Source organism: Myotis brandtii, unplaced genomic scaffold, assembly GCF_000412655.1.
Source record: "Myotis brandtii unplaced genomic scaffold, ASM41265v1 scaffold1076, whole genome shotgun sequence".
Classification (NCBI taxonomy): domain Eukaryota; kingdom Metazoa; phylum Chordata; class Mammalia; order Chiroptera; family Vespertilionidae; genus Myotis; species Myotis brandtii.
Genome location: NW_005353663.1, coordinates 325,621 through 352,341, shown reverse-complemented (window position 1 = coordinate 352,341; position 26,721 = coordinate 325,621). Strand labels below are relative to the sequence as shown.

The following is a 26,721-nucleotide window of genomic DNA, read 5'->3' as shown; positions in this document are numbered from 1 at the left end:
TCATAAGTTGATCGTTAGGACTAATTAAGTGGGTATAAATTGACATGGGTACCTTTTCCAAGGTGAGAAGGTTTATTTCAGACTGTAGGCGGAGTTCTGGTTTGTTGCTTTGCTGATCCTTGAACTGCTGGAACTCTTTTTCCAAAATCTTATACTTATTTTCAGCATCATTAAGCTGTATTTAAAAAAAAAAAAAGTATTACAGCCACTAAAAAAAAAGATGTAAAGTTTAATATTACAGAATTTAATTCAACAATCTCATTTTTTCTTATTCTAAACATGTTTACAGTACAAAGATCTCTAGTAATCCTAAAAATTTAGTAAATCAACTGACTAACAATATACAAAACTTTTTAAGAGTATGGAATTTCTTATAAAACCAGTATCATGAGACCATTTTTGTTAAGTTACCTTATAAAAATACTGATACTTAAGATGTTACATGTAAGAAAAGATTACAGATATAGCAGATGAAGATGTTACATGTAAGAAAAGATTACAGATATAGCAGATTATTATCAATGAAAAGTTTAATTTTAATGCAGTATTTATTGTTCTTAAAATTAGATACTATATGAATTTCATAATTCAAACACTCTTACAACTTAAGGTAATTTAAAGATTATAACTATGAAGGGGTTGGGTCAAATATTTTTTCCTACCATTCAGGGACATTATCATACACCATTACTGTGGTTACAATCAGGTTGTAAAGCAATAAGCTATTAGGCATAGTGGGCTTTTTTTCCTTTGCTGAGTGGCCCATAAACTACATTGATTTTTTGAGTTCTGGTAACTACTATCAGTCCTTCTACCTGTCTAGTTAGAATTATACATATAATACATGTAAGCTGGTTCAGAGTAGGCCTAAAAATTTTGTTTTCATACAAAGAAAATATAACATGTATTATAGTCATGAGCTTAGCAACACGGGCATCTCAGAAATTTCTGCAGTCCCCACAGTTTTTCCCCAGGTCTTTAGATTATGTTTTAAGAGTTCCCTGGGTAATTCTTCTAAAATACCAGTTCTTCCCATAAGCTCATTATAGCAGTCTGGGACAAGGTAGAGACCGAAGTTTTTTTCAAGAACTCCGCTGGTGATTAACACGTTAGGAGCTTTGGTTCTAGATGGCTGAATCTTTCTGACAAGTGGGAAAAGCATTTGGTAAATCCCATCATGATTGCCTACTTTTGCAACTTTATCTTAAATGAGATCTCCATAATAACAATCAAATTCATATTTACAACCACTAAATAATGTGACCTGAACTGCTATGGAAGCTATCCTTCATGTCAGAATTTACTGAAGACTTTGGAGGCATTCATCATACATATCTAATCTACAATGAAATTTTTCAAGAAAGATAAGCTTAATATTTAACATTTAACAGCTTGATTCTTTTTTTTTTAGCAAATATTTATTAAGCCCCAATTATTCGATCAAGACTAGCTGGGCTCTAGGTATACAGATTGTTAACTCCATATAACTGTTTTGATTTATAATTGACACTGATCGAATTATCACACTAATGAAAATAATAAAACTGCTCTAACATGTCATAAAGAAAAAGAATGAGAGAATAATATCCTATGAAAATATATAACAAAAACTTAGGGAAATTGTCCCTGATCCCTGCTCCCCGAGTAATTGATGCTTCAGCTGAAAACTGAAGGATGAGTGTAGCACACACAAAGATCCTATGGTGAAGCTCAGCATGCTTGAGAACCTGAAGGGAAACCAGTGTGGCTGGAGAGCACAGGACAAAGGTGAGAGGGATAGGCTGGTTCCAAGCTCTGCAGAGGCTTGTACAGCAAGGTAATTATTCTGAGCAGTGAGATGACATTGAAAGGTTTTACAGGAGGGTGTCATGATTCCCAAATTTTAAAAATATCACTCTGGTTGCAATAGGAAGAACAGAAATAAAGAACACTTACAGCAAGCATGTCAAACTCAAAGGCTAACACGGGCCAAATAAACAAGGCATGCGGCCCGTGAGTCTGACATGCTTGACTTACAAAAAGCTCAGACATGGATGGGAGGATCATGTTGGGTTTTAAATGACTTTAGATATCCAATTAGAGATATCAAAAAAGCAGATTTATTGGTCTACAGTGTAGAGGAAAGGTCTGGGATATACATGTGAAAGTCCAAGAGGTACAGATTGTCTCCGTTCCATGGACATTAATAAGATTATTTAGTACAAAGTAAGTTTTGAACTTAAAGGAGGTCTAACATTTACTAAAGGAAAATAAGCCTGCAAAGGAGCCTGAGGGGTGGCCAGAAAAGTAGAGGAAAGCAAGGAGAGTGGTGTTAGAGAAGTCGAGAGAAGATAATATACAAAAACAAGGACAACAGTGTTGATGTTGTCCATAAGTCTGAGTAAGATAAGAATGAAAAATGCCCACTGAATGTAGTGACTTCTTTGACAACTGGCTGGCTGGAGCAATGGGGATGTGTTGTGAGGTGAGTATAAGGTGAGGAAATGAAGAGCAGAGACAATTCTCTCATGAAATTTGATTCTTAACTGAATTCAGTCCAGTGATAGGAAGTTTATGCATGTTTGCTAAAAGGTGATTTATCAGAAAATAATTTTAAGCTGAGATTTATCTGAAATATAGTACAATTTCATGCAAATAATTGTAAGGGAAGAAAAATTATTCCAATATGGTCCTTAGCTTTGACTTAGAAAAAGAAGATCCAACTTAAAGTATATTTGAAGCTCTCCAATAAATATTAATCATCCAAATTACTGTGAGTTTTTATAACTTTTTAGTGAATTATACCAATTATTTCTAGATGCAAATAAACTCTAAGTGTAAAGAGATGACAGGTATTTCATCCAACCTGCTGCTGAAGTCGGTGTTTGTCCTCTTCTAGCTGCTTGATCTTTAACCTTTCCAGTTCTACTTGGTGAACACAATCTTCCTTGGCCCTACGGATAGAGTTCTGAAGTTCTTGCAGGTTCTGTTCACGTTCTGATTTCAGTTCCCTTCTTTCTTGTTGAAGCTTAAAACAAGTGCATCTTTAAGAGGTTGGCCTATTATGAGCTACATTATACTGTTCAATATTCTATTATCCATATATATAGTCAAATGTTCAGAATACTTACATTATTTTCAATCATTTAATTCTTATACAAAGTATATACAAAAATCAATATATGACCTCTATAAATTCAACTGAAAATGCCCTAATCACTAAAAATTCCTATTTAAATAAACCCATTTTAATATATAAGCAAAAGTTCCTTTTCTTCTTTTAGAAATGTTTTATTTTTATTTTCCACCCATTCACACAGAAGGTAACAGATTCTAAGTATTAGGAACAAATATACAAGTTTAAACGTCTAACTCAAATCCCAGAAAATGAATAAAGATAAGGTTAGGGTGATATGCTGAGGAAACTTTAAGAAACAAATTTGGGTAGGGAAGGAGCATATAAATTTAATGTGGAAGAATATTAATTATTTTGAAACAACTTTTACAATAATTTAAAAAAGTATTTAGGTTAAAATTTAATAGGACCTAACAAAAATGTTAACTAAGCCTAGTACTCATTTATTTTTGGATCTAATCTTTAATGAGCAAGAATGTGGGATATTTCCTTCATACTGAAAACCATATCAGGATATTAGACCCCTGAACCTATACTACATTTTCTCTCTTCTCTAGGTAGGGTAACTATCCATATAAAGTTTACATAATGGGAAAGTTAACCAAATATCTCCACTATTGTAGGAGTTAACCAAACTGGGTGAATAATAGTTAACCATTTCAAACAATAAGCATTTTCTATTCCTCACCTTCTAAAACATAAAACATTCTTTACCCAGTTGTTCTCCATAATGTCTGGAAGACAACTTCTATGAAATACATTTTATATAAGTACAAAGAAAAAAGAAATGAAGCCCCGCCTATGTGGCTCAGTGGTTGAGCGTTGACCCATGCACCAAGAGGTAGCTGGAATGATTGCCAGTCAGCGCACATGCTTGAGTTGTGAGGGTATGCAGGAGGGAGCTGATTAGCGATTCTCTCTCATTGATATTTCTATCTCTCCCTCTCCCTTCTTCTCTAAAATAAATTCAATAAAAAATATATTTTTTTAAAAAGGAATGAATGGTATTAACCTAACATGGATTCTGTGAAATAAAGGTATTTGACAAATACAGTACCTCTGATTCTGTAATGGCCAGCTGGTGCTCTCTCTTCTCTAAATCAATTAGGGTTTTTTGAAGTTTTCCTTCCAGAAGAGTATATTCAGCCACCTAAAATAATAAAAGCTACCTTATCTTTTTCCCAAACTCAAAACACACACAATTTCAAAAATACATATAAAAGACACTATAATTTTATTCCTTTCCCCTTCAATTTCTATACATGTTACTACCTTTTTCTTTACTAGTGATTCTCTCTCTCGATCCCTTTTCTTCCATTCCTCCGCAAGAGCTTGCATATGAGCTAGTTCTTTCTGCTTTAGCTACAAAAGGAAGAAAAATAAAGTCAGACAAAAATCCTAAATATTTCAAGTAAACAAATCAGTTGTTATCAGTTAAAAATTAAATGATCACTGATATGTTTATTTCAGGTGTTCTATTTTATGTTTTAAAAGATGCCTGAGGCAAGTAGTACCCATATAATTCAGGGGAGTACATGGTAAGTTGTGTTTTCTAACTCTCTTGTTCAGAGACTGATAATTCCATGTTCCAGGAGGATATACTAAATGAGGACCGAAATGAAAAGAAACCTTCAAGTCAATCTCTGATCTCTAACCTTCAGTTCTAATTTGCTTAAGATCAGAGACAAAGTTGAGGGAATCCTTCTGAGTGGCTTCTGTTTTTTGTTTTTTTATTCTCAATTTTTCTTTAGGAGTAAGGTATTCTTGATATTCAAAGGGACTAGTAGGGGACCATGGAACATAGTAAAAGCCTAGTATGGAGAAGGAAAAACATACTAAGTAGTTAAAAATAGAGGCTTAAAGTAATGTTTAAAAAGTAACCTGGCCCTAACCGGTTTGGCTCAGTGGATAGAGCGCCGGCCTGTGGACTGAAAGGTCCCAGGTTCGATTCCGGTCAAGAGCATGTACCTTGGTTGCGGGCACATCCCCAGTAAGGGTGTGCAGGAGGCAGCTGATCGATGTTCCTCTCTCATTGATGTTTCTAACTCTCTATCCCTCTCCTTTCCTCTCTGTGAAAAATCAATAAAATATATTAAAAAAAAAAAAAAGTAACCTGATTTTCAAAAATGTCTTCTTGCCTCTCCTTCCACATTTCTAGCTCAAGAGCTGCTTTGTATTCTAAGGTTTCACGAGGCTCTGTCTGGACTTCTGAAGGACAAGGTGCGGGAGGAAGACAAGATGAGTTCTGTTGTACAGCAGTTAAACCCTAACATATGAATAAAAAAAAGCATATTGAAACAAATACACTCACACACATACACATTAGATCCATTTTTAAAGAGTAATTTGATAACATTCAATGATATTTACCTGAGATGAATCAGAGACAAAAATCTCACGTGTTTTTAATATTCCATAATCTTCTAGAGTCATGGTGTAAGAAAGATTTATTATCCTGTTATTTGACCTACAAATGAAATCAGAAATATATTGAAACTCATGGAAACATGTTATGTTATTCTTCCTCTTATGTCTCCAACACTATAGCATTGAGTAGAAAACATTTCCTGCATCTGACACTTGCTACTGAAACTGCAGCAGCTTTTAAGGGCTTCAAGACCTTCCATATACATGATTTCATTTGATCACTAACACCCTATTAAATACATACCTTTGTTTACTATAAAAGGACCTATAGATTACTTGGAAAAATTGAAAAGTACAAAATAAAGGAGAAATTTTAATCTCCCTGCCCATAGCTTATTACTGCTGAAATTTACTTACGTTCCTTCCTCTGTTTTATGTATATGTAGATACACATGTAATCATGTACATTAAGACCATACCGTTTTGTCCTCTTTTCCTATTTTTTAAAAATATATTTTTATTGATTTCAGAGAGGAAGGGAGAGGGAGAGAGAGACAAAAACATCAATGATGAGAGAGAATCATTTATCGGCCGCCTCCTGCACACCCCTCACTGGGGATCGAGCCCGCAACCTGGGCATATGCCCTCGGCCAGAATCGAACCTGGGACCCTTCAGTCTGCAGGCCGACGCTCTATCCACTGAGCCAAACCGGCCAGGGCCTCTTTTCCGATTTATATCAAAATCATTTTCTCTGTCATAAACATTAATTCAAAAACGTAACTTTTAATGCCTGTAAAATGTACTAAAGAATTTATGTAGTGAAATAAACTTAATTCCCCTATTCTTGACTATATACAGGTTATTCTGAGTTGTTTTTCTACTTTTGAACACACTTGTACATAAATCTTCTACTGGATATGAGCATTGCCTCTGGCTAATTTCTATAAGTAGGTTAACTATATTTTTATTGATATGAGTACCTCTCTGTAGTATTAATTAAATAAAAACAAAACAAAATGTTAGAAAAAAATAAAACCTTGGCAATAAAAAACCCATGGCTTTGTCTAAGTCAAATATATTCTATAAACCCTTGGTCAAACAAAACTTTAAGAGTTTTAATTGTGTAGGATCCTTTCATTAATCAACTAATCTCACAGGTTTTAAAAGAAATTAAAGTGTAACGAAGCACTGCCACATCTGAAGTTTTCACTTAGGTAAATCTAAAACTTCTCAGTCTACAGAGCAGGGCAATAAAAGTTAGCATTCACAACAAACAGAATTAAAATAACTTCAAATAGTAAGAATTTGATTATTTTCATATTATTCTACTTATGACAGTGTTAATTTTTAAAAGAGATTTTGAATAACAGGAGTTGAAACACAAAGAATTTTCATTTACCCGGAATAGCTGGTTCTCTAAAACACCTGTTCCCAGATCCTCCAAGTAAATAAAAATTTTACCAAACCTTCATTCTCTGGAAGTGGCTATTGATGGGGTAGCGTAAGGGAAGAAATTTCAATACAACTTTTAGATTTCAGCTGGGGATCCGGTGAAGTGCTGGCCATTCCCCAGGCCCGGCGCCCTTCCTGGGAGGACCAGTCACCAGTCTCCTGGCGGCGGGGGGTGGGGGGGGCGCTCATCTTGGAGAAGCAAATATCTACGTGTCTTCTCCCTGCCACCCCTTAAAAACCAGAAAACGAAAGCACTGTACACACACTAGCTGAACCTTGATTTTTCCCCCCCTCTTAATGATATATCAGAGTTTATTCCACTCAAGACATAAAGAGCCGTTCCATTTTTAATGGCCACACAGAATTCCAAGGTACGGACGAATCGCCTGCCCCCACCAGGTGCTGTTCTAAGGTGTGAGGCCCTAGTCCAGGCCTCCCTCCTGCTCGGAGTGATAAAGTCGAAGCCGCCTCCACATGTCATTACTGCACACAGTGGTGCAGGTCACCTGTGTCCTGGCCACACCATCCCCGTGTGGGTTAGCCTGGAGAACACACTCGTAAAGGCAGAGCTGCTGCCTCACGTGGGCCTTGGCCTGCTGATACGTGCTTTCTGGGTTCACTCCATCTTGAAGCCCTCCAGCAGACAGATCACAATGAGGGCGTGTCCCGTATTTATTTCTTCTACCCTCACCCCACCCACCCACCATCCCTCCACTCCCCCCACTTAGCACACATTTATACACCCAGATGTCCGACTTCTCCATCCATCATTGATCCAGCTACATGCCTGTCCATCCACCCACCCGTGCACACATCTTTGTGCCCACTTGCCCATCCATGGCTGCTTCCAACTCTCCCAGCAAGTGCTCTCCCGCACCAGTCCTGTGCCGGTCCTGTGCTAGGGTCACGGGGCATGCAGAGATTAAAATGAATTAAGTTTACAATGTTCAAGAAAATCTTGGTCTAAGTCTGTATTCACTCCAGGTCACCTTCCAGGTGACTATTTGTTGAGCTCCTCCTATCAGTCAGGTGTTTCAGGCACTGGGCACAGATAGACACTGTTACTCTACCCCCTCCCACTTTACAGACGAAGAAACTGAGGCTCAGAGGTTATAGTGCAGTGGTTCTCAACCTTCTTAATGCTGCGACCCTTTAATACAGTTCCTCATGTTGTGGTGACCTCCAACCATAAAATTATTTTTGTTGCTACTTCATAACTGTAATTTTGCTACTGTTATGAATCGTAATGTAAATATCTGATATGCAGGATGTATTTTCATTGTTACAAATTGAACATAATTAAAGCATAGTGATTAATCACAAAAACAATATGTAATTATATATGTGTTTTCCGATGGTCTTAGGCGACCCCTGTGAAAGGATCATTCGACCCCCAAAGGGGTCGTGACCCACAGGTTGAGAACTGCTGCTTTAAACACTATTATTCCCACAAATAAATTTTAATTATCCTTCATTCTTCCTTTTAAAATATACATCTTGAATTTTGATACTCTGAGCACGTAAAGTGACACTTCACAGATCTCACTTTCCTTCACAAGTCTATTTCAGATAGCTGAGCTAACACCTCCATTTCATATAAATAAAAAAATAGAAATAATATACTACAGTCATTCAGTGAATCAGCAATAAAAACTAGTAAGACAGACTACTTTTCAAAGTTCCTTCATTACTTACATTGTTTTAACAAAGTTCTAATATCTAAGCTTAGGCAAGTAAGATAAAACTTTGTGGTGGAAGCACAAATGTCACAGACTTTATTAGTATATTTGTTTCTAGATTCTCAAATGCATAAACTGTTATGGATTTAAACCTATAGAAATTCCTCTTGTTTATAAGATACAAAATTTTAAGAGCTGACTTGAGAAGATAATATCATACACACAGTGTAGTGCATGTATTACCTTAAGAAGGTATCTTGCAGCTGATGAGGCATAGTTGCGAAATCAAATGCACAGTAAGATTGGGGAAGAAAAACTTCCATGTTTTTCCGAACTTCAACAGGAGGATTAGTCATAATAGGAGCTGCACTTCCAAAGAATGGATATGAGTACCTAGAATTTCAGAAAAACAAAATCTTAGATAAAATTACAGATAAAATTTATAGTATGTTAAAATGAATGTTACTATGAATATTATGGGCAAACAGAATTTTTAAATAGATAAATGATACAAACACATTATGATTTTGCTCTTATCACCAACTTAAAAATTATACAAATGTTTTCAGTGTGGATATGAAAATTATAGAAATTATAGAGCAAATGCATTAATAGCATAGAACTATTTCCCAAGTTGCTTTACAGATAATTTCTTAATGAGGCTCTGGGGGAGAAAGAGAATGCTGGTATTTTGAAGGCAATGACAAAAATAAGAAAGAGTCATTTTGAAGCACTCCAAATAAGCCTCCATTAAACAAAGACTGGGTTCCCATTTTAGATCGTCCCTGTTTCTCTTCTCCTGCCACAGTCCTCTGTAGGTATTCTGAGATCAGATTCCCTCTAGCGGCAGCAGAGAGATCTCAGTTAAAGGAGTAAAGACAAAAAACAGAGGTAAAAAATAAGTAATAATTCTATTTCTAAAAATAATTTTAAGAGATGTTATACAAACTCTGAGAAAAGCTATGGCCGTGAGAGAAAACCTTTTTCTTGCCTTCAATTATCAAATAAAAACAACACTTTAGCAATGACTCTCAGCCTCTAACATGGTAAAATGCACAACTTGAGCTGCGATGAAAGATTTCCATTCTATGAATTCACCATCACACTACACACTGGGTCCCTTTAATTCTGTCCATTATTCACACCAAAGCTCAAGAAGATTTTGGAAACAACTTCATGAGAAGTCAAAGAGTTGAAAAATTACATGCAAGTATGAGCTGATTTATGCATCTGAAAAGCAGGTCTGCTTCAAATCGTGGCAGGAAGCAATGTGCATTTGCTGACTTCCTGGGAATGGCAATCCAAAGGGACAGAAAGACTTCCTCACTTTAATCACATAAAGACCAACACCTTTATTACAAATGCCACTGCTTGCTCCAAAAAAATGTATGAGGAGAAATTACTCCAAACTAAAACACAGTATTGTATATTTAATTTTTATCTTAGCCACAAGAATCTATGAAAATGTAATATTACTAAAAACAAAATACTGTATAAAGCCATTTAACTGACTGAAATGTACATTTTCAATTTTTTATATTGTAAAGTGTGGACACATTCCACTTACAGTTCACAAAGTATGTTTTTTAGATTCACAGCTATAAAACGTAGTTTTGAGGAATATAACCTCACATTATGATAAAGTTTTTACAGAAAAATCAGATGCCTTCCATTATTTTGACTTGTGGCACTATTTCCAGGAACAACACACTTTAAGTTCAAGAGTCACCGTATTTTAATAGAACCATTAATAAATTACTATAAGTTCTTTCAATTATTACATTAGCATAGTGAAGACTGTTACCTCTCACACCACCAATACCAGCCTGGTTTAACTCTGAAGTCACTGGGACACAGCCTTACCCCCTTCTAATACTCTGATTCAACAAATGTTATAACTTCTCTGGTGGCATTTCTTTCTCTGCAACTTCTCCAATAGAGAAAAGGCATTTCTCCTTGGAAAATACTTTGAAACCAAATCAAATCATACCTTAAAATACAGTTGATTGGAAAACCAACTTCCAAGTCATGGATACTCCGTAGGTCTATCGAAAAGCAAAAATGGTGTGATGTGGCTGGAACAGCAATCTTCTGTCCTGAAGCTGTTTCCGGAGCACTGGATGCTGTCACCGGCTGGGCCGGCAAAGCAGGTACAGAAGAACTGATGGCTAAAATAAAGGTAAAAATGTTTGGTTTGGTTTTAAATTCCATTTGCTAACACTTTCTCTTAAGTTATCTAAATAATTTAAAGATATCTCGACCTTCAAGCAAGGAACTTGACTATTTGGTTTTATAAACATAGGAATTGAGGCATAAATATCTTAAAGTGACTTGTCCCAAATTATGCAAGCTTTAATTCCCATTGTAGAACTGTATAGGATAAATATCTTAAAGTGACTTGTCCCAAATTATGCAAGCATTCCCATTGTAGAACTGTATAGGAAAAAAGCGTCCTCTTTATGTGCATCTATACTAATAAAAGGGTAATATGCTAATTAGACCAGGTCGACTGGACATTTTCCAGACGTCTAACTTCCTTCTAGAAAGTTAGGGGGCGACCAGGCTGGCAGGGGGGCAGTTAGGGGGCGACCAGGCAGACAGGTAGAGTGGTTAGGGGTGATCAGGCCTACCGGGGGGCAGTTAGGGGACAACCAGGCCGGCAGGGGTGACCAAGCTGGCAGGGGACCAGTTAGGGGGCAATCAGGCTGGCAAGCAGAGGCAGTTAGGGGTTATCAGGCAGGCAGGTAGAATGGTTAGGGGCAATCAGGCAGGCCAGCAGGGGAGAAGTTTAGGAGGCGGCCAGGCTGGCAGGGGGGCAGTTAATGGGCAACCAGGCCAGTAGGGGAGCAGTTAGGGGACAACCAGGCCAGCAGGGGACCAGTTAAGGGGCGATCAGGCTGGCAAGCAGAGGCAGTTAGGGGCGATCAGGCAGGCAGGTAGAGTGGTTAGGGGCGATCAGGCCGACCGGCAGGGGAGCAGTTAGGGGGCAGCCAAGCCAGCAGGGGGGGCAGTTAGGGATGGTCAGGCCGGCAGGGAACCAGTTAAGGGGCGATCAGGCTGGCAAGCAGTGGCAGTTAGGGGCGATCAGGCAGGCAGAGAGGTGAGCAGTTAGGAGCCAGCAGTCCTGGATTGGGAGAGGGATGTCCGACTGCCAGTTTAGGCCCCATCCCTACTTTTTAAAGTAGTTTTAGTTATTTTAGGTACATATGACATAGTTTAACAAAGATCTAAAACTTGAAAAGACAGAGCTATCTAGTTTAATCCTGTTATAGGCCAGAGATGTTTTAGTGAGTGGCCCAAGTTGTACAGTTGCTCAGTGACAGAGCTACAACTCACTCCCAAATTTCTAACTCATAATCCAGCACTACGTTACTTACTTATGCTACTAAATATGATTGTGGATCTTTATGTAATGGGTGGAAAATTTTTATAAAGCCAGATAAATATGCTTTCTCAGACTCTCTCTTAACTGTTAGAATAAAAATTATTACTACAAGGTTACTTGAAGAAACAGTAACTCTTTCGTCTAAAATTCCAATGTATTCAAGATATTTGAGAATTTGCTAGTTAAAACTATCTGAAAGAACTATATTCTTTAATTTCTTTTGAACAGGCTACTATTTCTAGTGCAAAAGTAAAAGAAAAATTTTTCTTACCTTTTTGCAAGGTATATAGTGAAGTTAAGTAAATTGCAATTACTTTAAACTGATTTTTTTTACATTGCCACACATTATTGGTTCTTTAAAAAACTGAATTTTTACTTAGATCCCATGAAAAGTCTCAAAGTCATTTATTAGATGGCTACAAAATCTATATTTAAAAGGTCTGTAAAAAAGAATCTTACCCTTTGGGTTTGGTTTTGTGTCCTTATCATACTGTAAACTTTCCACTTCACTTTCTGTTGCATCATCTTTTGTTGGAGGTGACTGGTTGTGAGGCATAACAGGAGACACACTTGGTGACTTTGGCTCAGTAAGTTTCTCCTTTATGGGAGTTAAAACTCTCTTCTTTGAATGCTGTGACTCATGTTCATTCTGGGTCTTTAATTGAATTAAAGACTAAAAACAATTTTTAAATAAAGTATAATTTGCAAAGAACTTTCCTTGATAATTAAGCAAAAAATGATGTTGTTTTTTAAAAATATAAGCTTCCTTTCCCAGTCTGGATATTCCTAGTCTATTTTTCTTCATAATTTGCAAATATCCTTATAGCATCTAGGACCAGAAAAAGGAAGATGAACAGGAAGGAAATATATCCAGAGCTAAGAACCAAAATGTATCCTAATGGGTAAGAGGAATACCAGATAAAAGAAGTCAGACATAGGTGTCCCTGGGAATGATTATTTCTACTAAGGCCTAAATTCCTTTAAAAAACACACATCAAATGTCTACTAGGATTTTCTTCCTCTCCTTTGGTCTACTATCCTCTAAAATATATATATATATTAAGCTCTCACTTCAGTTTTTCAATCTTTAATTCATAAACTATATAACGATCAGTTCTTTAAAAGAACAGGATTCTAAACTTGGTTGGGGGATGTATACAATAAAAAACCATATATGTTCAAATAAATGCCCATCTCTGTTGCCTAAAGAAGAGTATAGGAACTATAAACCCCAATTCATCAAGAACATTATGTTAACTCAGGTGAATCAACCCAAATAAATACCATTAATGCAAATTTCCAGAAAACGTTCTCTTTACTGGAGCTCCTTTTCTGCCGTAGTCACTGACTATGAGTTGGGGGCAGGAGAATGGTTTCCACTCCATGAGAAGACTATACCCAAAGGCTCTGGATACAGTCACTATACTACAGCAGTGGAAGCAACAGTGCTTTTCAGAAATGTCTTTTCCGAGAGGACCTATCATAAAATGTAGGCTACCGATTAAGAGTAATAAACACTTTCTTAATGCTGGGAAACTCTTTTGAAGTTTGACTTGTGTGAAGAATCATGAGTGAAACCGGAGAAGCTGCCGTAGGGGAAGGAGGGTCACTACTTGCCTGTGCATCTATGCCTTCTCTCTGCAGAGCCACAGACACTCCCACAGTTGGGGCCAGCTCCACAGGAATAGGTGCAAGCTTTTGTTTGGCTCGGTTTGGAGGGTCAAGGGTAAAAGCACCCTCAATTGTGACTGGGCGCTGGTTGATTTCTGTACTACCCTTTTTCAGTAATCCTGCTAAAGGTATTTCTGTACTTCCAAGTGACTGGTCTCCACAGCAGAGATGGATCTAATATGAAAGAGAAAATCAACACAGGGTTTTACGTTTTCTTCTTTCTCCTAAAATACAAACTTAAAAAGTTATAAAACTTAACAAAAACTTACCTTCCATAGAAGGCAAGTATAACGCAGGTTATCTTACTAACCTGCAGCAACTAAGTAATAGATTCCCATGAGATTGTTAAAACTACTGATCAAGCACACAGTTTACCAAGAACTCAATAATAAAACTATTACTTCCTTTTCATTTTTTTTCTTTCAGTACTGTACACATCTGATACAACCTTTTTTTTTTTCTGTCTCTTTCGTGAGTTACGGTAACTTTAATATTTTACTATGCTATTTTACATATGCAAATGGTATCATGTGTACATGAATTTAAATAAAAAACAAATACCTCAACATTTTTTTCTATTTCTATTTCAACATTAATTTAAACACAGCTCTAAAAAATAAGTTAGTAGATCCAGCCACATTTGGAAATTAAAGAACCTCAAATAATTTTGTTTCATTCACCCATAAAATACATGGAATGTTTCTTTCTCTTTTCTTGCTCTTCAGACTTTATTTATAAAGCAAGTGCTTAACAGTAAAAGGTAAAAGAGAATACCCCTGGATGAAATGTATTGTTAATCACTAATAACCACTAATAGCAAATCAAAACTTCAACATTACCACCTTTTGCAACAGCAAAAAGGCAATTTCAGGTACATGTTACATAACTATATTCTTTTCCCTTACTATATCAAAGCCTTGGCAAGCTTACCATTCATATTGAACAATAAGCAATCACAACATGAAAATATTTTTAGTTCTAATATCAGAAATTACCTATAACTTAGTCTTAATGTTGCTAGGTGTGATGATTTTAATGAGCTAAAAAGAATGAATTTTTATGACTTCAATGTCCATGAGAATCAAACTAACAAGTCAGTACTTTAGGTAAGGATTGATATGTTAGATACAGAATAAAATTAAATGTGCTTTTTCCTGCATTTTATCATTTCATAAAGCCTTCAGCTTTCTAAATATCTTGGATTTAGCAGAACAACCTCTAAAATTTAGTTCTACTAAAATTCCTTAATGTCTCTTTTCACCTCCCACCCAACACACACACCTGATCACTTCACTATAAACAAATGACTATCTAACCCTATAGATGGCCACCCCATGTCAGTCTGATTTAAAGCAATTGTAATAAAAATAAAACAGTTTTCACTAAGTAAGGTTCACTTTTAGAGTCTACTTTAAAATTCGTTTAAAAAAAATACTCAATTCAGGGGCAGATTTTTAAAAATTGTATTATCTCTTTGCTTTTAATATCAATAGGTATATAAATTCTGAACTCTAAAGTGGGATCTGTGTGCCTATGGCTACTATTTCCATCAACAGTAACAAAACCTTCACTGTGCTCACAGCTTTAGGCTCCAGGTATAATTTTTTATTATAAAGGACTGATAATTGACACAATTCTTTTCACAATAACTAGGAAAGAGGTACATCTCTTAAAATTCTAAAGTAACTACTATGCTATGACTTTACAAGTCAGGATAATTACTAAAAAGTTTAAAGATGTAGCAGAAAAATGACCTTCACCACTGAAATAATATGATTGAAATACCTCTCTAATGCTTAAAAAACTCATCTCGAATAAAAACAATTTTCTGCAGTACGTACCTGTAGTTTAGATTGAAAAGCCAAGTAAACACGAAGAATTTCTACACTGCTTCGTATTCGAACAGACGCTCTCTCTGGTTCAAAGTTTGGGTTGATCAAATCATTGAAGGGTTCATTTGTAACATCATTTCCCAGTAAAGAATAGTAAAAGAAAAACTCGGGCTGTCTTTCTGGAAGTTTCATGGTACATGGAATTAACTAAACATTTAAGAATAAAAAAAAAAAGGATTACTTCGTAAACCACCAAACATGCTCAGTATGTCTGATAAACTCCAAAAATATTTGCAAAAATGTTACTGCTTTTTTTAATTTCACGTCTTAAATTAATCACTCAAAGTATGTAAATCTCTGCCAAATTGCATCCAAATTATTAATTTACTTAATTTTGAGAAGTTTATCTGAGAAAAGAACAGAGAAAAAAATAATTTTATAGATTTATATTGTCTTACATTTCATTAAACTGATCCGTTAATACATCCAAGTTCTTTTAAAAAAAAATGATTAAGTGTCTTAAATTAAGCTTTCCTTATTTCCACATACCTTATTTCATCTTTTCCTTACTTTGTCATCCTCTTCATAAATGAGAGGAGGTTTTAAAAAATTATTAACCCAGGCTATTCAATATAACACCTTGGTCCAGGCTTTTGATTAAAAACATAAAAGCTTTTTAGCTACTATATCAAAATTTGGAGACCTATAAATTAATAATTGCCAATGGATGCCTTCTGCACTAGGAGTGTTCTCAAAGTTGGTAGTTTCATGGACACATAGGATGGAGAAATAGGATTTTTGTCCCATAAAATATAAAATATCTCCTATCAGACCTTTAATTGTTCACTAGAACATTGTTAAAAATAACAGTAAACTATAAACAATTGATATGTTCATTATTAGGAGATGGCTTAAATGTATTATAGCAATCATACAGAGTGTCTGCTAAATGATGATATAGTAACATGAAAAGTACCTGAGATATACCGTTAAGTATAAAAAAAGTTATAGGACAGTTTGGACAGTTTATATGAAAGTACTATAACCACTTAGATTAAAACAGATTAAAATGAATAATAGTAAATATTCAGTAGTTGTTTATTATTTTTTATTTCATACTAGAGGCCCAGTGCACAAAATTCGTGCATGAGTCGGGTGCCTAGGCCTGGCTGGCAATCAGGGCCGATCGGGGCCTTCCGGCTGCCGGCCAGGGCCTTCCTTCCGGCTGCTGGCCAGGGTCTCCCTTCCCTGGCTGCCAGCTGCTGGCTGGGACCTTCCTTCGTCTGCACCGCCCTCTGATGGCCAGCACATTTCATAGCAAGCGATCGGTCTCCCGGTCGAACTCCCGCAGGGACTATTTGCGTATTAGGCTTTTATATACAGAGATAAAGCATAAAGTAATAGAGGTGGTCAAGATGGCAGGATAGGTAAACTTATTGCTCACCTCCTCCCATGACGACATCAAAATTATAGAATAACCATTACTAAGAACCACCCAAAGAGGAGCTGAACAGAATTCCTGTAACTAAGGATATAAAGAAACCATGGCAAGACTAGTAGGAGGGGCAGAGATTGTGAAATAGGCAGGTCCCAAACCCACAGGGTGGCAATTCAGAATCAGGAGGCATATCTCAGCTGCAGAAGTCTCCACCAAGGAGCGAGAAGTCCCAGCCTTGCACCGGGTTCCTAAGCCTAGGACACCAGTGCTGGGAAGAGAAGTCCCCATAACATCTGGCTATGAAAACCAGAGGGAACTGTGTCTGACAAAGACAACGGGTTGCTTGGGACCTAGGAGCTTCAGGTCTTAAAGGGTCCAGGTCAGACTCCCTTTGAAACTCACTTGCTCTGAGCTCCAGCACAGGGGGAGTAGCTCACACATCATTAGGGGCATACAGGGAGGAACTAAATGACTGGCTTCAGGGCCAGGGCTACAGGCACAGGTGAGGGCAGCTTTTTCCAAGGACATAAGTGTTGGTAGACATTACTGTTCCTTCGCTGAGTCTTCCCTCCACTCAGCCAGCAGACACCAAATCCTAGCTCTGCACTAACCAGGCTAACAGCCTTCGCCCCTCCCCGGTCATCCCCTGAGTTCCCACCCCACTCCCAGGCCTGGTCCAAAACACTTTCAGCAGCTTTTCCACACCAGTGGCTTGCCTCACTTCACACTGGACTTTCCTGAAACCTCTCAGAGGTCCACCAACTCCAAACAAGCAGCAGCTGGCCTTGGCAGGCCTTGTACCTCCACCTAAGTGGCCCCAAGCCCAGCACTAGTGGCAGCCAGCCTCGTTCATGGCATAACCCAGGGGTCCTCAAACTACGGCCCGCGGGCCACATGCAAATACAAATATTGTATTTGTTCCCGTTTTGTTTTTTTACTTCAAAATAAGATATGTGCAGTGTGCATAGGAATTTGTTCATAGTTTTTTTTTAAAACTATAGTCCGGCCCTCCAACGGTCTGAGGGACAGTGAACTGGCCCCCTGTTTAAAAAGGTTGAGGACGCCTGGCATAACCTCTCCCAGGAGCCTCCAAGCCCAACAGAAGTGGCAATCAACTGCATATCAAGTTGTAGCTGCTAACAAGTGGCCCTGGGGTCAGGCATAGGTTAGTGTCTGACCTTGGCTTGCATCAGAGCCCCTCCCATGAAACCTCAGCACCAACACACCCAGTAACTGGCTTCAGAGCAAACCAGAGCACCACTGAACCAACTCCACAAACAACAAACACAAAGGGCGGACTTGGTACACACCACAACCCCACTAAAGCAAATCCTGCTACATGGAGTCAACCCAAGCACAACAGCTCATTGACTAAGTCATGGCCAGTCACGGCCAGTCCTCACAACCAGTATACATAAGGGTCCATTGATGTGCCAACCACAATCAAGGCTCAAATACAACAGGAGGGCACACACAACCCACACAGAGATACCCCTGGAGCATCCAGCTCAGATGACCAGGGGGACTGTGCCACTGGGCCACACGTGACACCTACTATATAAAACCACCCTGCCAAGACTGGGAGACATAGCAGATCTACCTAATACATAGAAACAAACACAGGAAGCAAGCTAAAAATTATAAGACAGAAAAATGTACCAAATGAAGAAATAGGACAAAACTCTAGAAAAAGAACTAAACAAAATGAAGACAAGCCATCAACCAGATACAGAGTTTAAAACACTGGTGAAAAGATGTTCTCAGTGAGAACTTCAACAAAGAGTTAAGAAACATAAAATGGATATAGAAAACAAATCAGAACCAGTGAGAATTAAAGAATACAATGAGTGAAATAAAGAATACGTTAGAGCAGCAGTTCTCAACCTGTGGGTCGCGACCCCTTTGGCGGTCAAATAACCCTTTCACAGGGGTCGCCTAAGACCATCCTGCATATCAGATACTTACATTATGATTCATAACAGTAGCAACATTACAGTTATGAAGTAGCAACGAAAATAATTTATGGTTGGAGGTCACCACATGAGAAACTATATTTAAAGGGTTGAGAACCACTGCGTTAGAGGGAATCAACAGTAGATTAGATGAAACAGAGGACTGAATCAGTGAACTGGAAGACAAGGTAGCAGAAAACACCCGATTGGAAGAGCAAAAGAAAAAAACAATTTAAAATATGAGGGCAATTCCAAGGGACCCCTGAGACACTATCAAGCTTGCTAACACTTGCATCAAAGGGGCACAAAGATCTGGCTGTGTTCTCAGTAGTTAGAGCACTGGCCCACACCAAAGGGTTATAGTCAAGGGCATGTAACTGAATTGCAAGTTCGATCCCTGGCCCAGGTCAGGGTGCATGCAGGAGGCAACTACTAGATGTGTTTCTCTCACATCAATGTTTCTCTTTCTCTCTTCCCTCTCTCTTTCTTTCTCTTTTGCACTCTCTCTTCTCTCTCCACTTGCTTTCTCTCGCCTCTCTCCTCCCTCCCTCCTTCCCACTCTCTAAATATCAATGGAAAAAATATCCTTGGGTGAGGATTAACAACAATAAAGAAGGGGTAGTGTGCACACTATCAAGCTTGCTAACACTTGCATCAAAGGGGCACAAAGATCTGGCCGTGTTCTTAGTGGTTAGAGCACTGGCCATACCAAAGGGTTATAGTCAAGGGCATGTAACTGAGTTGCAAGTTCGATCCCTGGCCCAGGTCAGGGTGCATGCAGGAGGCAACTACTAGATGTGTTTCTCTCACATCAATGTTTCTCTTTCTCTCTTCCCTCTCTCTTTCTTTCTCTTTTGCACTCTCTCTTCTCTCTCCACTTGCTTTCTCTCGCCTCTCTCCTCCCTCCCTCCTTCCCACTCTCTAAATATCAATGGAAAAAATATCCTTGGGTGAGGATTAACAACAATAAAGAAGGGGTAGTGTGCAAGAAGGAGAAGAGAGAGAGCAAGGGATTGAAAACCTATTTGAAGAAATTAATACAGAAAACTTCCCCTACCTGGTGAAAGACATAGAACTTACAAGTCCAGGAAGTGCAGCATCTCCCAAACAAGAGGAACCTAAAGATGCCCACGCCAAGACACATCATAATTAAAATGCCAAGGGTTAAAGACAAAGAGAGAATCTTAAAGCAGCAAGAAAAAAAGGAGTTACCTACAAGGGAGTTCCTATACGACTGTCAGCTGATTTCTCAACGGAAACTTTGCAGGCCAGAGGGAGTGGCAAGAAATATTCAAAGTGATGAGTAGCAAGGACCTACAACCAAGATTACTCTACCCAGCAAAGCTATCACTAAGAAGTGAAGGTCAGATAAAGAGCTTCACAGACAAGAAAAAGCTAAAGGGTTTCATCACCACCAAATCTGTATTATATGAAATGTTGAAGGGTATTTTTTAAGAGGAACAAGAGGAAGAAGAAAAAAGAGATAAAAAATATGAAAAAATAAAATGGCAATAAATACATATCTATCAACAATTAAATCTAAAAAATAAAAATAAAGGAACAAGGAATCTAATGAACAAAATAAACTGATAAATAAAATGGAATCAGAGGCATGGAAACATGGAACAGACTGAAGAAACTCAGAGGGAAGAGCAGGAAGAGATTAACCAAAGAACATATATGCATTACCTATGGACAGACAATAGGGTGGCCTGGGGTGGGGCGGGAACTGGGTGGAGGGGGAACAATGGGGGGGACATTTGTAATACTTGCCACAATAAAGATTTAAAAATATATATTAAAAATAAAGCGACTATTTAAAATGTTTCACAGATATTTAATAACACAGTAAAAATACAGTAAACTTATTATCTAATGTGTGTTCTAATGTGGTTAATGAAACCAGAGTGGACTTGGCTTTCCCCCAACCAGAGTGGCATATTGTTCTCGGGTAATCCATAAGCACAGGAAAAAAAATGAACAAATTATTTTCAGGGGAAAAATTATTTTGGGGGAAAGGACAAAAGTACATATATAAAGTGTCAATGAGAAAAATGAAAGTACAAAATTAGGAGAAAAAGAGTAAAGTTCTTAAAATTAAAGTGCTTTCTGTAGTGGGCTTGAATTGTGTGACAAAGTTAAACATTTTTCCTGAGAAAAATCTTTACCTGATAAATCTTACAAGTCAGATAAATATGTGGTCACTAACTCATTTCACTTGTGAATCTGTACTATGTGGGAATTTTACAACTCTAAGAAAGTGAAGAATCTAATCAAAATTTCAGTCATAAGCCGTAATCTCTACTAGAGGCCCAGTGCATGAAATTCGTGCATGGGTAGGGTCCCTAGGCCTGGCTGGCGATCAGGACCAATCTGGGCCTTCCAGCTGCTGGCCGGGGCCTTCCTTCGTTCCGTGCCACCCCGTTGGTCAGCATACATCATAGCAAGCGATCAAACTCCCGGTCTCCCGGTCAAACTCCTGAGGGAACACTTTGCATATTAGCCTTTTATATATATAGAAGATTTTTGAAAATATTAATTTCTTTCAGCTGCTCTAGGTCAACATAATTTCATAAAACACTGGGCTTGATCCTGAGGACAATAATGGAATAACATAGAATTTCATGTTGAGCCATTTGGGGATGAGGCAATCTGCCATGGGCCCCAAGCACCCCTGCACATTTTTTCTGACTGTGCCAAGACTGCAAGGTCCTGACCACCCTCGCCCATTTCCTAGGGCTGCTTATGCAGCTAGTAACCTTGAGCTGAGGTAACATGTCTTCCGGACAAAGACCAAGACTACAAACAATAAAAGTGGTGTATTCCCCAAGTTCTGTGTCCCTCAGCTGTCATGCAAACTGTGTTCACAGAGCAACCTGGGCCCCTGTGTCACCTCCATGGGACTGAAGAAAGTATACAATATTCAGGTTGCTTACTGTGCTGCATCCAAGAAACACTAACAGACTAATTTGTAAATACCAGACCCAACAATTATTAAGCTATGACTAAGAAAAAGTGTCACCTGCTCCAACTGGGTGGCAAACGCTATGGTCACTGACATAAGGAAGAAATCAGTGCAAGACTCTGCTGGTCCGATCTGATGGTAGCCTCCTTCCTCATTCAGCACGGCCACAATGTCCTTGGGGTCAAATCCAGGCAGGCTAGCAGGTACTTTATGGAGAAAGACACAATTAAATTACATTGTAGTTTTCCATAAACCATTAAAAGATTCTGAAAGCTGAGCATACTGTTTTATTTGCTTGCTAGTTTTCTGGATACAGTTCATATCTCAGTAAAGTTTCCATTGATTTTTATATATAACCACCATTTTCTTTCTGCACATAAAGTCATATTTTGAAATAAGACAACATTTTTTTAAAATATACTTTTATTGATTTCAGAGAGGAAGGGAGAGGGAGAGAGAGAGATGGAAACATCAATGATGAGATAAAATCATTAATTGGCTGCCTCTTGCATGCCCCACACAGGGGATCGAGCCCACAACCCAGGCACGTGCCCCTGACCGGAATCGAACCTGGGACCCTTCAGTCTGCAGGCCGATGCTCCATCCACTGAACCAAACCAGCTAGGGCAAGGCAACCTTTTTAAAACTTCAATTTAATAATCCACACAGAAAAGGCATTGCAGGTTTTCTGACAGAAGTGAATCTAAAGTGGAACTGAAAAATAAGCAAAATTTGGCTAAAAAGAGACAGGTGACTGAATAGAGAATGAGGAAATGAAAAAGTGTTCTAGGCAGAAGGAGCAATATGTACACTCAGAAGCAAGAGAAAGCATGTGGTTACAGACTAATGTGCTGGAGGACTGACATGAAAGAGGTGAGGCTGGGGGGATACGTAGAGGCCATATCAGGGTCTTCTGCAATGCCATGTTTAAAAAAAACATCTGGATAGTTTTCTAAGAATAAGAGAAAAACATGGAATAATTTTGAGAAGAAAACCGATATAATCAAATAGGTTTCAGTATGGAGAGGGCCACCTATATGCAGATTCACACTCATGTTGTTCAAGGGTCAACTGTATTTTAGATCCACAACTGGGAATCCAACTATGCTGAAGACCAACTATGCTGAAGACCAACTTAGGTAAAACAGATTTTCTATGGCATGGGGGTCAGTGCCCTATCCCCAACATCATTGATTTTCAACCAGAGTGCCACAAGAATTTTTATAACATGCAATACCTGACTACTTAGTCAGAGGCACTGATCTTTTCCCTTAGATTGTAAAAAAAAAAAAAATTGATAACAGCCAACACAATAATAGCCGCCCAGTGTGAATGAATAAAAACTTCACCAATTTTTTTTGTCAGATCAACAAAAATACATTTTTTGGTGTGCCACATAAGTTTAGTAATTAGTTTATGTGTGCCATGGGATGAAAAAGGTTGAAAATCACTGCCCCAGATTGTTCAAGCATCAACTGGATACCAACTGTCTACAATCTTTTTCAAAAAATATAAGCAGAGGGAATACTTTCTAACATTGAAACCAGAAAAAGACATTACAAGAAAACAACAGACCAGTATCTCTCATAGACGCAAAAATCCTTAACAAAATATTAGCCAATCGAGTCCAGCAATGTATAAAAAGAAATATACACCACCACCACAAGGAATTTCAAAAATCTATTTATGTAATCCATCACATCAACATGCTAAAAAAGATAAACCACATGATCATATCTATAGATGCAGAAAAGCATTTGATAAAGTTCAACATTCATTCATGATAAAACACTCTCAGAAAACTACAAATAGTGACTTCTTCAACTTGACAGAGAACATCTATAAAACATCTACAGCTACCATACTCAATGGTGAGAAGCTTTCCCACTAAGATCAGGAAAAAGGAAAGGAAGTCCCCTTTCACTGCAACTTTTCAGTACCATACAAGAAGTCATCGCTAATGTACACACAAAAGAAATAAAAGGCATGCAGATTGGAAAGGGAGAAATAAAACTGTCTTTATCTACAGATGATATGACTATGTAGATTATTCTTCTATGGAAAGACTCAACAAAAAACTCCTGGAACCAAAAATAATTAAAAAGGCTGCAGGATACAAGATTAACATATAAAAGCCTACTGCTTTCCTATAAACCAATAATGAACAAGTGGAATTTGAAAATAAAAAAACATCATTTACTTCAACATCCAAAACAAATAAATCTAACAAAATATGTACATAATCTATATGAGGAAAACTACAAAACTCTAATGAACAAAATGAAAAAAGAACTAAATAAATGAAGCGATATTCCATGCTCATACACAAGACAACTCAACACTGTCAAGACGTCAGTTCTTCCCAACTTGATCTATAGATTCAATGCAATCCTAATACAAATCCCAGCAAGTTATTTTGTGGACATTGATAAATTGATCTCCAGCTTATATGACAAGCAAAAGACCCAGATAGCAAACTTAATACTGAAGGAGAACAACAAAAGCTGGAGGATTCATACATACTCAAATTCAAGACTTACTATAAAGCTACAGTAATCAAGACTGTGGTAGTCAGATGATATCTGACAAAGGAGCAAAGGCAATATGAGCAAAGACAATCTTTTCAACAAATGGTGCTGGAAAAACTGGACATCCACATGTAAAAAAAAATGAATCTAGACCCAGACCTTGCAGCCTTCACAAAGATTAATTCAAAATGGATCATAGTCCTAAATGTAAAACAAAATCCTGTAAGACTCCTCCTGAAAGAAAACACAGGAGAAAGCTAGGTGACTTTGGATATTGTGATGACTTTTTAGATATAATACCAAAGGCATGATCCATGAAAGAAGTGATGAGCTGGACTTCATTACCATTTAAAAAAACTTCTGCTCTACTAAAGACAATATCAAGAGAATGAGAAAACAAGTCAGAGACTGGGAAAAATATCTGCAAAAGAGATATATGATAATGAACTATAAATTAAGAACTCTTAAAATACAACAATAACAAAATAAACTGATTAAAAGTGGGCAAAAGACCTGAAGAGACACCTCACCAAAAAAGATACACAGATGGCAAGTAATCATATGAAAAGATATTAACACCATATATCATTACAGAATTCCAAATTAAAACAATGAGATACCACTACCCATCTATGGCCAAAATTCAAAACACCAACAACACAAAATGCTGACATGATGTGTAGCAATAGAAACTCTTCTCATTCATTGCTAATGGGAATGCAAAATGGTACATCCACTTTGGAAGATAGTTTGGCAATTTCATAAAACTAAACATACTTGCCCTGGCTGGGTGGCTCAGTTGGTTGGAGCCTTGTCCCCTACACAAAAAGGTGGCTGGTTTGATTTCTGGTCAGGGCACATACCTAGGTTGCATTTTGATCCCCAGTTGGGGTGCTTACAGGAGGCAACCAATCACTGTTTCTCCCTCACATCGATGTTTCTCTTTCCCTTCCTCCCTCTCTAAAAATCAATAAAAACATATCCTCGGGTGAGGATTTAAAAAACAACAACACATACTCTAATTATATGATTCAGTAATCATACTCCTTGGTATTTACCCAAATTAAATGAAAACTTATATCCACACAAAAACCTTCACAGGGTTATTAATAACAACTTTATTTCTAATTGCCAAGGAGATTAAAAATGGCGGTAGAGTAGGTGGATGCTGCACGGACATGCTCTAGGAACAAGCTGGAATTACAACTGAAATACGGAAAGGCTTCCTGAATAACCAACGGAAAACTCACAGGAGAGAACCCTGATACCCAAGGACCAAAGGTGGAGGCCACATAGAGACTGTAGGAGGGGCGGAGACTCGAAAGGCATGGCACCCACAGACGGCAACTGAAATCCCGGAGAGATATCTCAGCTCGGGGGGTGGGGGGTGCCACTGAGAACTCTGGGATCTAATCCTGAAGCTGGGCTTCCCAGCAGAGAGCACCAAACTGAGGAGGATACCCACATAACATCTAGCTCTGAAAAGCAGTGGGGTACTGTCTGCCAGGCAGTGGCAGCTGAAAGTTCGAGCACCCTCTTGAACAGTGATGGCAAACCTATGACACGCGTGCCAGAGGTGACACGCGAACTCATTTTTTTGGTTGGTTTTTCTTTGTTAAATGGCATTTAAATATATAAAATATCAAAAATATAAATCTTTGTTTTACTATGGTTGCAAATATCAAAAAATTTCTATATGTGACACAGCACCAGAGTTAAGTTAGGGTTTTTCAAAATGCTGATACGCCGAGCTCAAAAGGTTCGCCATCACTGCTCTTGAAGAAACAATGCACAAAAATTCCCTGTGGAGCCACCCACCTTGTGCTCTGGTAGAGGGAGGGTGAAGGGGACTGGAGCTGTGAGAGCAGAACCCAGGACGGGACTCGGGGGATAGAGCTCAGAAAGCAGATGCCCCAAGTTTTCTGGGCTGAGTCATTCCCTCACTCAGAGGAGGGCATCTTTCCCACATAGACATCTGCCTTGCCTGGTGGGAAGACAGTGGACACACCCTATTGGAAAACACCTTGTCCTGAGGCCACTTAAGAGATTAAAAGTAACAATTAGCCTCCAGGCAGAAGCAACTGCCCACCCTGTTGAAAAAATTCTCACCTGAGGACGACTGTGTGGGGGCAATTGAAGTCGGAATCCTATTAGTCTGTAGACAGAGGCGGTTTCTGGAGGCTTTGAGTCTTTGCCTGATCCAATTAGTCAGAAACAGCCTTTAACACTGTCCTGCACTAGAGATTGAGAGGTGTAGAGGATCTACCTAAAACATAGTCACAAACCCAAACAGACAACCAAAATGAGGAAACAAAGAAACAACCCCCAAATGAAAG

The 26,721-nt window shown here is 38.1% G+C and overlaps 1 protein-coding gene across 1 annotated transcript in view; it reads right to left on the bottom strand.

Moving 5' to 3' along the window:
* The window catches only part of CEP120 (centrosomal protein 120kDa), a 72,194-nt gene that overhangs the window by 32,120 nt on the left and 13,353 nt on the right, over window positions 1–26,721 (bottom strand). Inside the window, exons 5-16 of the mRNA XM_005857119.2 lie at window positions 21,915–22,063; window positions 15,512–15,709; window positions 13,617–13,844; window positions 12,459–12,672; window positions 10,605–10,782; window positions 8,858–9,007; window positions 5,486–5,582; window positions 5,229–5,381; window positions 4,388–4,477; window positions 4,173–4,265; window positions 2,846–3,007; window positions 53–175 (exon numbers count right to left, since the gene is read on the bottom strand). Coding sequence (XP_005857181.1) covers window positions 53–175; window positions 2,846–3,007; window positions 4,173–4,265; window positions 4,388–4,477; window positions 5,229–5,381; window positions 5,486–5,582; window positions 8,858–9,007; window positions 10,605–10,782; window positions 12,459–12,672; window positions 13,617–13,844; window positions 15,512–15,709; window positions 21,915–22,063 — 1,835 coding nt within the window. The remainder of the gene's footprint in view (window positions 1–52; window positions 176–2,845; window positions 3,008–4,172; window positions 4,266–4,387; window positions 4,478–5,228; window positions 5,382–5,485; window positions 5,583–8,857; window positions 9,008–10,604; window positions 10,783–12,458; window positions 12,673–13,616; window positions 13,845–15,511; window positions 15,710–21,914; window positions 22,064–26,721) is intronic.